Genomic DNA, 12585 nt, shown 5'->3' with positions numbered 1-12585 from the left:
GTAACAGCTTTTCAGTCATGTGCATTAGATTACCATATACTTCCTATGCTGTAGAAATATAAACATTAACTATTTATTCACAGCAACATTATCTTATTGCAATATTTATTTCCTTATAAAAGATTGCAAAATCATGAGGACACAAATTGACAGAACATTCTTTGTTCCTTTTGCTATATATGAGGCATGCTGGAGCAAACCATGCTTTTTTGTTTGTATAAAGCGATTCAACAAATTCTCCTCTCAACTATTGCCAGAGTCCAGGAGAATGTAGTCAATCTATGATCCGTTTTTATTCATCAAGGAAAACAGGTGTGTATGTTCATGTATTTACAGGCAAGTGATACATATGTAACAGTTATCATGTATGTGATTTGATATCAATTTCCTTGATAAGATTGCAAGGAAATAGAAATAAAATTAAAGATTCAGCAAAAGTCTTTTCTAACTCTTCTGAGGCTTGATATCCCTAGGTTTTGGTCAAAAACATTTTTTTTCCAAACAAGTAAGTATGTAATCTCTACAAGATCCCATGAGTGTTCATGTCAATATCCAAAAGACTTTTCTCTCCTTTGCTCCAAGCGGCCATGGTAATCACAAACTTTAAAAATGTAAATAACTGGGATCCCTGGGTGGCGCAGCGGTTTGGCGCCTGCCTTTGGCCCAGGGTGCGATCCTGGACACCCGGGATCGAATCCCACGTCAGGCTCCCGGTGCATGGAGCCTGCTTCTCCCTCTGCCTATGTCTCTGCCTCTCTCTCTCTCTCTGTGACTATCATAAATAAATAAAATTAAAAAAAAAAACTTAAAAAAAATGTAAATAACTTCACTATACAAGAGTATATAAATAAAAAAATATTAGAATGCGAAAAGGACTCAGGAACTACAGATAGTAAATGCAGGTTGTCAGGACCTAGAGTAGAAGCAGTGTTGTGTTTCAAATTAGAATATATTTTAGTTAAAAAATAGTGTTATTTTAAAAGCACTTGCAGCTCAGCAGGATTAACATTTAGTGGCTAGACCGACTTACTATTACAATGCCAAAATATTGATAACTGAGTTTTTCCTTGTGTTAAAAACACTATAGTTGTATATTTTTCTAAAATACTGGTATCACAGACTGGAACAGAAAGCTAGGCCTCAGCCACATAGGTCAGTCAAAGAACATAATCAAGAATTGAGTTAATAGGAAAATGTATAGATTTTGACATGTTCATATTATCATCATTCTTAAAACTCGAATTAAACTTCCAGAGTGGTACAGCTTTAATAAGCTAGTGGGGAATATGGAAATTTAGTGTCACATAAAAGTGTTCTCTTGTCAGATGTTCGTTTTAGGTACGTTTAATAAATCGCACATGGAACAATCCGACTTTCCAGAAACACCCTTCCTGCCACATAATGTCTCCCGTGATCACAGTGCCTTGCACTTCTCAGAGCACAGATCACAGTGCCTTGCTTCCCAGAGCACTCTCACCATTGCCTTGTGAGTTGGGCAGGAAATATGGGGGCTACTGCCCTCACCCCACAGATGGGAAGCAGAAGCCCAGAGGTACGGATGCTCAAATCAGACTGCACACAGTGCACATGTCACTTTTCCTCCCCAAATAAAGGAAAATATATTTCACATTTTGATCTGACCTACATATATCCGCAGACCACACACAAGAGCTTCATCTCCCTCAAAGATCCTTAAACCAGACAGAATTTAGGCAGCTGCAAGGGTGGACAGCAAAGAGCTTCAGAAGAACTACTATTGTGGCTTCTCCCTAATGTAGGGTTTGGCATCCAGCTCAAGATAGAAATAAACAAACAAACAAACAAACAAATAAAGGCAGGAGTGGAATAAACAGGATTAAGTTTTTTTCCTAATATAAAAGAAACTCCTGAAATATGCTTATTTTTAGAATGATGAATTTAATAACTTATTTATTAGACGGCATAACCAAATAACAACCTGGACATGGTAAAGCTGTAAATACAAATATGTGCATTACATATTAGTAAGCGGTAAAAATAGCACATACGCATATATTTTTTTCCAGTCTCTGAAGTGCGGTATTGTTCCCCTAATGAAGTTTGCTGCTTGTCTGAAATCAAACGGAAGGTTTTATAAAGGAGGGGCAGAGGGCTAATTCACTGAGAGCAGTAAAACACAGAAGGAAAATATTCACTAGCGTCCTGTTTGCATTATCGGCATTAATAAACAACGCTCACGCTCAGAAGTGTGTCACCTAATCACAGAGCCAATATACCCAAATGCTTTTTGGCTGATATTTCTTGATTTTTTTTTCCTAACAAAATATAGTATCATTTTAATTCAAATTCAATTCTGTATCGTATTACGCTGTCCACTTACGGCCATTAAAAACTTAGACTTTTCATCAAACTATATTATTTTCACTCTTATAATCCCCACTGCATTTATTTGGAAATGGAACCCAATGCTTCCCCATGCTCACATGTATCTTAGAAACACTTGATGCTGTATTGAAATGTCAGTTTCCTTTATATCCATGTTCTCTGATTGAAATATTGGATTGGAACTTGTACATCAATGATTGTATGTGATGAAAGCAGATCGCCTATCCATAAAGCCTTTTGAATACTGTCTTTTTTCACATAATATCTCCCCCTGAAATCTTTTCGTGTGAAAAATACAGATATAGATTGAAAGGTATCTAAGTGTGCAATTTCCATGGAGACCCACAGCTAGATCTGCATATGGGGGTGTGCATTTGAGTGTGTGTTTTAAAGAGGCACAGTGTGGGCTTCCTTTCCCCGAGTCCTTGATCCGTGGCCTTTACTTCCACACACTGGAGGAGTTGGGAGACGATGTGAAGGGAGAAGAGCAAGCCAGACATCAAACCCATTTATTCTGAATCTTAAATTATGACTCTTTATCATCAATATTTTGGTTACATTGTTACACAAAGGACAAATTAACATCCGCTGTGAGGTCTCTTCTTCCATTGCTTTGGGATTAGTAACATTTCCTTGGCATATGAATCCTGCACCCGTCGGCTCCCAGCTGTATTGTAATACTATTGTTGTACAAGGGGCCAAAACAAGAAGGATTTGGAAAACTGCTCCCAGGGTGCCTCTGCCAATACCTGTAACTGCTGTGACTTCCAGGTGGCTTCCTGCCAGGTGTTCGCAGGGAGCATCAACACACCTCTTTCCTTGGCAGATCAGAGGAGGATCCTGAGGGAGAGTAGCTGGTCCTGTTGGCTTTGAAGCACCTGAGCCTGGTGTGCTCTCGCAGACACGGATGCAAATAGATGACAACAGGCTGCTGGGCAGACCCAGGTGCGCTGGGCCGAGAAAGCGTGTGTTTCAGAGACTTGGTCATTACCGCTTCCATTCTCATCTTACGTGATTCAAAGCCACCCAGGAATATCAAGTTCTTAGAGTATTCCAGAGCGTTAAAAAAAAAAAAAAAAAAAAAAAAATCCAGCTTGTTAGTTCTAAAGGTGCGTCTGAGAGAATCTCTTTGAAAGGATAAGCAGAATGGTCCATCTGTTATTTGGACTTTGATCTACAGGTACCTTCTGTTTGTTCTGGTCTCAACCAAAACAAAATACATCGGCGTTTTTTGTTTTGTTTGGTTTGGTCTCATTCAGGAATTCAGCATACATTTCTCTCCCCCGTCCCAGCACAGAAACATAGAAGAAGGAGGGGTAAGGAGGGAGAGCTGAACGTGGAAAGAAAGGTAAAGCTCTTCCAGGAAAAACAAAACAAAAACTAAAAACAGAAAACCACACACACACACACACACACACACTCACACGCACACACACACACGCACACACACAATACAAAGCAAAAGTCGCAGTCCAATCGTGCAAAATTTGCTTCTCCAGATAAAGCACTTCTTGACAGATTCACAATGTCCCCTTCCCCCTCCCGAGGCCTCCCGTCCACCCGGGGGGAAAAATACAGAATGAGAGTGAAGCCATTCTTTTTCTTAAGGCTGAACAGACACATAAAGAACACATTTCGAGGACTCTCCGGCGGGTGGTGATGCGCAGGGCTCTTGCTCTGAGTCCCGCCTGAGGCCTGCAATCCGGCCCCAGGGTCGGCCGCCTCCTCGCGTTGGGGCCGCGATACCACGTACAAACAAAAGAAGAAAAGTCAATGGTCCCGACAATAAAATCCAATATTGACTTCACAATCACAGGTACAAATTGCTCAAATCGATCATTTCATGTCTCCTTAAGACCTTGTCGTCTAAACTAATTAGAAGCCAGGTTCCCGAGGAATGGTCAATATTCAAAGAAAATGCTGGAGATTTGGAAAGAAATCATTCTTCTACCTCGACAGTCCGACAGAGGTTGGAAACAAGTGGTCCTATTCTGGCGAGTCCAGGGTGTCTAGGAAGGGCGGACGCCCGGGTCCAGATGGCAACTTGCCCGCCGCCTGGGGGCCACTGCGTTTATAGAGGAAACACCAAAAAGCCCGAGAACGTGGAGTACTTCCAGCCACCCATGAGGTTGCCTCTCTCTAGCTTGAGATGTACTTTGTCCTCTCTTTCCATCAGCAGCAGGACACCATTGCTGGCAGCTTCTCTGGTAACGTCCTGGTCACCCGCAAACGCTGAGATCACGGGGTAGCCGTTCTGCATTAAACTGACCTGCAGGGCAGAGGGCAAAGCTCAGTGGACCACACAGGACCCCACGTGCACCTGTTTGTCCTCTTCTGCCCCGACCCCACACCCTCTGCCCTTTCCGCGGAGCCACGCCAGAGGGCCTGGCCCCAAAGATGCTGTGGACCCTTGCTCAGCAACGCCCCCACCTTGGCTGGCCCAGATTCCCAGACAGTAGGATGGGACCTGCAGCCCTGGGGCACTGGCCATCCGGACTGCAACGGTCCCCATGGTTTCACAGCGACCCACCTGGATGGTTTGTCTGTTGTACACTTTGACCACGTGGAAGCTGAAGCTATAAATCCCTTTCCTCGGTGCTACAAAAATACTGGAGGCGAGATCGAAATGGTTGCCAATATTTACTAATACCTGAAAAAGAAGAAGGAATACGACACAAACATAGCAAGTCCCTCCTCTGCATCTGTTGTGCTCAGGCCTGCAGAACCAACGCCACCGGTTCCTCCAGGGCCTGCACAGCAGCAGCAGCAAGAGGCACCCAGGCAGTGAGCCAAGGCTGCCCTGGGGGTGGTGGTGGGGGTGTAGGGCGGGAGGCTGGGAGCTGGTGCCAAAATACCCTACACCAGAAAGGGATTTTTAGAAGAATCCTAATGGACCATAATCAATAAAGATTTTTGTGAAGTGTATTTTATTTACACATTGTAAAAAGCAGATGCCAATTTTGCAAGGCAGAGGGAAAGGAAGACAATGAGGTCAGTAAGCAAACGAAACTGGTCTGTGGGATTCCAGGGACTTCCACATCAAGTTTAGTTTCACAACTAGGGTGCCACGCCATGCTGAACCAGGAGAAGTAGACCTTGGGGTAAGAAGCCAATTCAGGAGAATAATTTACATCAGTTCAACCTTGGCACTTCACATGTTCCGGGAGAGGATAAGCTGGGTGAGGTTCCTGTCCCCGTGTATCCCCAGCCCCGGGCACCTTCCCTGGTGGCACACAGTAGGTGCTCAATGACAGGGACAGAGTGCAAAGTTGGGGTGGGTAAGCACTGGCTGCACCTGTCTCCTTCACTTGGCTCTAAGCACCGTGCTTGCTCCCTCTGCTGAGCTATGACGTCATGCAAATAAGCTTAAATAAATGAAGGGAGTGGAGACAGCAGTTGGATACCCTAAGCTCCAACTCCAGGACCATGCAAGAATAATGACAAAATTAGCCAGACGATGTGAGGTCATGTGCCCCTGCCGATGATTTTTTTCTTTTTTTTTCCCCCCCTCAAATGAAAGGGGGATGTGAGTGTTACAATGTCAAGAGCAGAATTTGAAGCGTGGAGGATCCCTTATTATGGCCCAATTCCCTTTCAGGTGTGTAAGGCGGAGTTTGGTCACCCCATCTGGATCCCGTCCCCACCTCTTCTCACACACAAATGCACACACTCAGTTAAAATACTAACACGGCCCGCCTGGTATGCTGGGCTTTTTAAAGCCAACAGCCAGCAACAGCAGAACCCTAGACTAGGGATCCCATCATCTGCTCAGAAAATAAATTTCAACCGGATACCTCTTGCGGTTACTCCTCACACACTCATCACAGCAGATGAATGACACGCGATCCCCACTGCAATATGCGACCTGCCCATGACAACTGCTGTCACCACTCAGGGAAAGAAACCCGCACCGGCTTCTGCAAGGGAGGTCGGGGCACTACTTCAGTCCCCCTCGCCTGCAGGGCTCAGCACAGACGCTCAGGGCTCTATTGTTCAGGACGGCTCGCTGCACAATGCCTGCACTCCGTCTCTTCAAGCCTATGCTCTCAGTCGGCCTTAGGATGCTTTAAAAAAGAATAAAGCACTCTCCATCCAAGCCCTCGGAGCTGCCTCTTCCAACTCAACTACCACAGCTCTTTCCCATCAGTTTTAAATTCCAGAAACTGGTAAATTTTGGGCCCTGCTGTGGATGAAAGAACACCCAAGGAGCAGGTTTCGCTTACTCCCTAACTGGGAAACCAGGGAAATAGCATTTTACCCGCCCTGCCATAGTTAGCTCATCTATAAAATTAGAATCTTACTACAACTTATCTTGCCCTCATCAGAGTTCTCTTGACACCCAAGTGAAATGACGGGAGGTGACTAATAATAAGGTAAAGAATAGAGTAAATAGCAAATACCTATTTTGTTGTCTGCTTTATTTGGACATCATTAAAATCAGTAATTTCATTAAAAAAAAAAACAATTCTTTAAAAACAGATGAAAAAGAGATCCCCCCCCCTCAAAAAAAAAAAGGGGGCGAAACTTCAAGTAGGTAATCCATAGCAAGGATTAAAATAAATTAAGCCTCTGGCCTAAAAAGAGGCAAGGGTGTGTTGGAAGTTTACCGTCACTGAGGTGTAAGAACTGGTTAACAGAAGGGAAGTCAATTAAGTGTGGCCAGTGAGCCCAGTACCCTGGGCTTTAGTGGAAATTATTCTGGCAAAAGGAAGAGACTTTTGGAAACCACAATAATGTTTTCAACTTGTTTCTGAAAAACAACAGAAACCAAGATGGGAGGGCACAAGAGGAAAGTCAGTACCGCCAGTCCTGAGCCCAATACCCCAGAGAAGGGATCGCCAAGGTCTGATCATTTATGGAGCCTTCTGCTTTGAACAAAGTGAGGGAAGTTAAGTGACGTAGGGCAACTTAAGTCATTGATCCTTATTTTGTTTTTATTTTCAATCTGTATGACCACAGTACATACGATATTTTTATGTGCTGTACATATTTGTACTCTACATTGTAGATATTGTATTTACTACCTATTGCATTTATATGATCTCACTCTGTTTTGCTTTGTATTTCTATAACCATCCCTGCTGTTGCCCCCACACTCTCCCTGACTTATTTTTCTCGAAGATAAGCACCTCTTCCCCAGTCCATTCCAAAATAAGCAGCAGACACATATTTTCTGATGGTTGGCTGAGACCTTTGGAAAACTCCCTTTTGGGGTGTGCTTTCAAAGCACTCAGTCCCGAGTCGGCCCCCTGGATGACTGAAGCCCGCGCACCGCACCCGGCAGCCCCCATCCCAGCGAAAAGTAGGATGTGCGATTTCCTTGGGTGAGGGGCTGCACTTCAGATCCCTGAGCTTTAAAGGACTGTCGGTCATCCAAGTGCCGATGGCGCTGCCAGTTCTAGAGGAGCCACAGTGTGAGAAAGGGCAATGGGAAGCAGAGCTTGCTTCCTCGGAAAGGGGGAAAAGAGAAGGGCAGGGCAGGGCCGAGGGGCGGGGGAGCCTGGAAGTCCCGGCCCCGGCGCCCGCGCGGGGTCCCCGCCCTCCACCCCGGGCGGAGGCGAGCTGGCAGCCGCCGGCTGACCTGGTCGAAGTAGATGGTCATGGTGCGGTTGCTCATCTCGGACGGCTCGTGGTTGGTGCTCCGCGTGGCGGAGAAGGCCACCTTGGCGCTGCCGGAGCGCACCGAGATGCCCAGGGAGGAGGTGACGGCGCCGTCGGCCGACGGGCTCGAGTCGCACACCACCAGGCACTTGCCCTCCAGCACGATGGGCTCCGTGTCGTTCTGCGCCCGCACCGGGCAGCCGGCGGGCAGCAGCAGCAGCAGCAGCGCCAGCGCCAGCGCCGCCCCCAGGCAGGAGCCGCAGCCCGCCGGCTCGCGCAGCGCCCCCCGGCGCCCGGGCATGGTCAGCGGCGGCCCGCGGGGGCCCCGGCCGGGCGCCGGCATCCGGGCTGCGGGGGGCGGCGCGCGGGGGCGACGGCGGGCGGCGGCCGGGCGCGCGCGGGCGCGGGCGCGGGCGCGGGAGGGCGCGCAGGGCTGCGCGGGGCCTGGGGACGCCTCCTTTGGCCTCGGTCCCTCGCTCTGACGGTCAAGGCCAGGCTCGTCCTCAGAAGGAAGGCGCCAGCGGACCTGTCAGGGCAAAGAACCCGAACCCTTAGACTGGGAGGCGACGCCGTGGGGGGAGGGGGCACGGGGAGCAGGTGCCCGCAGCGCAGGGGCCCCTCTCCCTGGCCGCCACCCTCTCAGCCCCGCACACGCCCCCCTTCCCCGATGGGCACAGCGGGTCCGAGGAAGCCCCCGGCGCGCGGGGCAGGGCATCCCCGAGGACTCCGGGGCGGCGCGCGCCGGGGGTGCGGTCCGGTAGAGGGGCCGGGGCTTCTGCAGGGCCTCGGCGGAAGCTCGACAGCGGTCGGTGACCTCGGAGACGCCGGCAACGCCACCCCCAGCCCCTTCTGCAAAGGCGGAGAGGGGCTGAGATGCCGGCAAAGAAAGAAACTACCAAGGCTTAGCGCTTCCGCTTTAGCGGCATTTTCTGGAAAGCCACACCAAGAAACCTTTTTTTCCTTTATCTGCTTTCCCTTTCATCCTCTGGGTTTCCATCCTGGAGATTTTTTTTTTTTTAAGCAGTCCACTTAGTTAAGATCGTATCCATTTTCCGCCCCAAGATCAAACCCCAAGGAAGCTCCTTAGGGTGAATAAGAATAAGAGGGGGAAAAAATGAAAAAAAAAAAAAAAAAAAAAAAAAAAAAAAAAGAAGAGAGATTCTAAAACCCGAACACCCACTTCCAAGGTCCGCGCAGCCGGCAGCGAGCGCCCTTGGAGGAGCCCCTCGGATCGCTGGGCCCGGCGCAGCACCCGGGGATCGCACCTCGGGGCGTCCCGGGCTCGCTTCCCGGCGCAGCTTTCGTTCCCAGACTCCGAGCCCTTCCTCTCCGGCCCGGGAGGTGGCCCCGGGCCGTTCCGCCAACTTGAGCGCGCGTTCGCACTTTTCCGCGGCCCTCTCCTCTCCCGCCGGGCTACACCGGTCCTTGCGACACCCAGTCGGGCCACGAACCGCACCGAGCCTCTCCCCTCACCGCCCACGGCCCCCGCACAACTCCTCCGACAGCCACCCAACAAGACAGAAGTTGTTGCTCCGGGCGCAGCCTCGCCCCGGCCCCGGCCCCGGCCCCGGCCCGGCCCCGGCCCCGGCACTCGATGCTGCCGATACGGTCGCGCGCCCTCCCCGGAACGCAGGCTCGCCAAGGTCCTCGGTAAAATAGACGCCTGAATGCAATCAAGGCGCGATCGCGGAGGGCAGGCTTGGGTCCCGGTTACCTGGAGCATCCATGGTGAGCGAGCCGCGCAGTCCGCCAAGTTGCTCTGCTTAGAGAAGAGGAGCGGGCGCTGGCGGGAGGAGACTCGGAGCGCAGCCCTTCTCCCCGCGCCTGGCCAATAACCGCGCCGCCCCGCCCTGCCCCTTTCCCGCGACGGCCCGCGCCCGCTCCGGGTCCGCCCCGCGCCGCGCACCCCGGGGCCTCGCGCCGCGCCCCGCGCCCAGCATCGCCGCGCCGGTCGTCCCGCTCCCCCACGCGCGGGGCCCCGTGCCCGCAGCTCCTCGGACCCTCGCGCCCCGCGCCCCGCACCCGTTACGTCCCAGGCACCGCGCGGTGCTGCGGCGACCCCGGGCCCGCCGCCGAGGAGGGCCCCGCGCGCCCCGCGCGCCCGCAGCCCGGCCCTGCCCGCCGGGGCCCCTCAGTCCCAGCCTCTGCTCGCGTCTCCAGACGGCGCAGCCACCGCGAGCGCCCGGAGGACTCGGCGCACTGCCCCCTCCCGGGCTCGGCGCCCGCTCTCCGCGCCCCGCCGCACCCTGCACCGCCCAGGTCCGGCTCTCACCCAGACACCCAGAGCGAGATCCTCCCGGACGCCTCGCTTTTAATAATGAGGCACCCTCAGAGCACCGGTCGCGCCTCTTCTTTTCGATTCTTTCTTTGCTTTTCCAAATTCCCTCCAAGTCTTAATCCTTAATAGCGCGACTACTTTCATAATTAGGGGGTAGAGCTGTTTTCTTAAAATAAAATAGTGAAATGAAATAAAGTGAAATAATAAAATAAAAAAAAATAAAAAGGACTGGAATGGAGAGAAAAAGCTTGGGATTTTAACGGCTTAAAGGCTGCGGTTCCGGAGTCTCCAGTTTGGGAAATGTCAGACTGTGGCAGGGATTAAAAGAGGCGCCTCCGCCTGGGCTTGTGTCTGCTCCTCTGAACCTCGAGGCTCCCGGAGCGCATTGGCACTCGCGCTCGTTTATTAAAATGCCTACTCTGAGCTCTAACGACCCGGGGAGACGCGCGGGTTTCCCAGCTGCGCCCCAAGCGCGGGCGAGAAGCGCAGGCACGGACGTGGGGCGCCACCTACGGGCGCCGGGGCCTCCCTGCCGCAGCCTGCGGGCGGGCGAGCGCCGCCGGGGTGGCCGCGTCCCGGGGACAGGGATGAGGTTCGCTGACGGTCTGCTGGGACCCAGAAAGCAGCAGTCCTGTCCTCTGCAAAAAATATGACAACAACCAGCGATCTTCCCGGGATCCTTCGGTACCCTCGGTCTGGCCAAACGTGGCGACACTTGATTTTGCAGATCTCCGCTGCTCGCACAGACGCTCTGCCAGGGTGATGTATGCTGCAGTCGGGTTATCATTGGTTGTCACTGGCCGCACAACGTGCGCACAGACCACTGAGCTGTATAGTCTGTGCCTCCCCCAGACTGTGTTTAAATGTACCCTCTTGCGACCTGACTTTTCAAAACATCGTTGAGAAAAATACTTAGCCCTTTGACTTGCAGAGGGTGCCTGTGCAGACAGGCTGCTGGAAAAAAAAAAAAAAAAAAAAGAAGAAGAAGAAGCATGCAAGTCGCCCAACGCTGTTCCTAAGAACAGAGCAAAAGTATTTCTTATTCCTCCAGACTTCCCACCTAACCCCTCTTTTGTTTGAATATTGCAGCCAGTGTTCTGGTTCCACCCTACGAGCCGCGTCTTTTCGGGTAGGGGGTTTTCAGAGCTTTATTTCCCATGGGCTCTCCCCTATTTAGAACTGACAAGGCCTCATATCTAAGCAATGAGATTAAATTCGTTTCCAATCAGGTTAACCGAGATGGATGTGTGGGGAGACAGGGACAAAGAATTGCATATTTATTATGACATGAGACAAAATATTGAGTATGGTTGTAAAAATGGGATGAAAAGAACTGTTGACCCAAATGTTTTCTACGTACCATGCAAAAGAGTAAAAATCTAAAATGTCCCCCAAATCTGTCACCCTCCTAAGGATGTTCGCTGGAAGTTAAGTACTTAATTTGAACATTTTTATAACGTGGGAGTCAGATGTACTGGACTTTAACTTTTTCAAAGCGGTCATATTTTGCTGCCATTTCTTTTTAGCTTAACACAGTGGAAATTGTTGATTCTTACTCTCAGATAGTTACTCCATTTCAGTATTGCATCGGTCTATTTATTATCGTCACAATAAGCACAACTCTGTCATTCCATCAAAGAGAGGACCGATTTGGGGGCAAGAATAAATAGCAGAGGACACTAGGTCTATGAAAAAATGTGAGGCACAGACTGATAATTAGACCAGTTTGGGGATGCTAATTAAGTTGCAATACTTCTCACACATCTATAAATCTTTAAATAACAGCTCTATTAAACAACTGTCTTAAATGTTGTGCTTGAACCAAATTATTATCATCACCTTTGGGGAGAATTAAAGCCAAAGCTCTTTTCCATGTGGCAGCAACACTATTTAAATTCTATAAATCAAGAAACCTTTAATCTATGGAGTGAGCTAAATCATGGACTTAGCGCAGGAAGCGTTCTTATATAAGGGGAGAAAAAAAACAGGTTAGGCTTAAATTTAGGCTTGAGCCTCTTTTTAAAGAGAAAGTCATTGTGAAAAGCAGCAAGCAGACTGACGAAGAACATTATTTATTCACTGATTGATTGTTCTATCTCTAAGAAGATGCTTAGGTTGTCTCCTTATAGGTCGTGATAGAATTGTAGCCCATCAACCTGCTTAGAAAGATTTTCAGAATATAACCTAGATTTAAAGTGAAAATGTCTTCTGGTTATCCCAGGAATTACTTCCGTTCCATTTTCATGTTACCAGAACTTGCCGCCATTCCTTCTAGAATTCCTACTACTCTACAGCGGCAGAGTCGTTTCTCTGTAAGTGTAGGGACATCCCATCCACAACCA

General features: G+C 49.7%; 1 protein-coding gene across 1 annotated transcript; it reads right to left on the bottom strand.

The window, feature by feature from the left end:
- Positions 1-1897: 1897 nt before the first annotated feature.
- Positions 1898-8323, bottom strand: CBLN2 (cerebellin 2 precursor). The gene is made up of 3 exons (XM_077883090.1): positions 7946-8323; positions 4895-5014; positions 1898-4633 (listed from the first exon to the last, which is right to left on the bottom strand). Exons 1-3 carry the CDS (start codon positions 8306-8308, stop codon positions 4436-4438), a joined length of 681 nt encoding a protein of 226 aa, XP_077739216.1. The 5' UTR covers positions 8309-8323; the 3' UTR covers positions 1898-4435.
- Between the last annotated feature and the right edge of the window lie 4262 nt (positions 8324-12585).

The sequence above is a fragment of the Canis aureus genome, chromosome 1 (genome assembly GCF_053574225.1).
Source record: "Canis aureus isolate CA01 chromosome 1, VMU_Caureus_v.1.0, whole genome shotgun sequence".
Lineage (NCBI taxonomy): Eukaryota > Metazoa > Chordata > Mammalia > Carnivora > Canidae > Canis > Canis aureus.
This window is presented reverse-complemented; position numbering and strand designations above follow the sequence as displayed.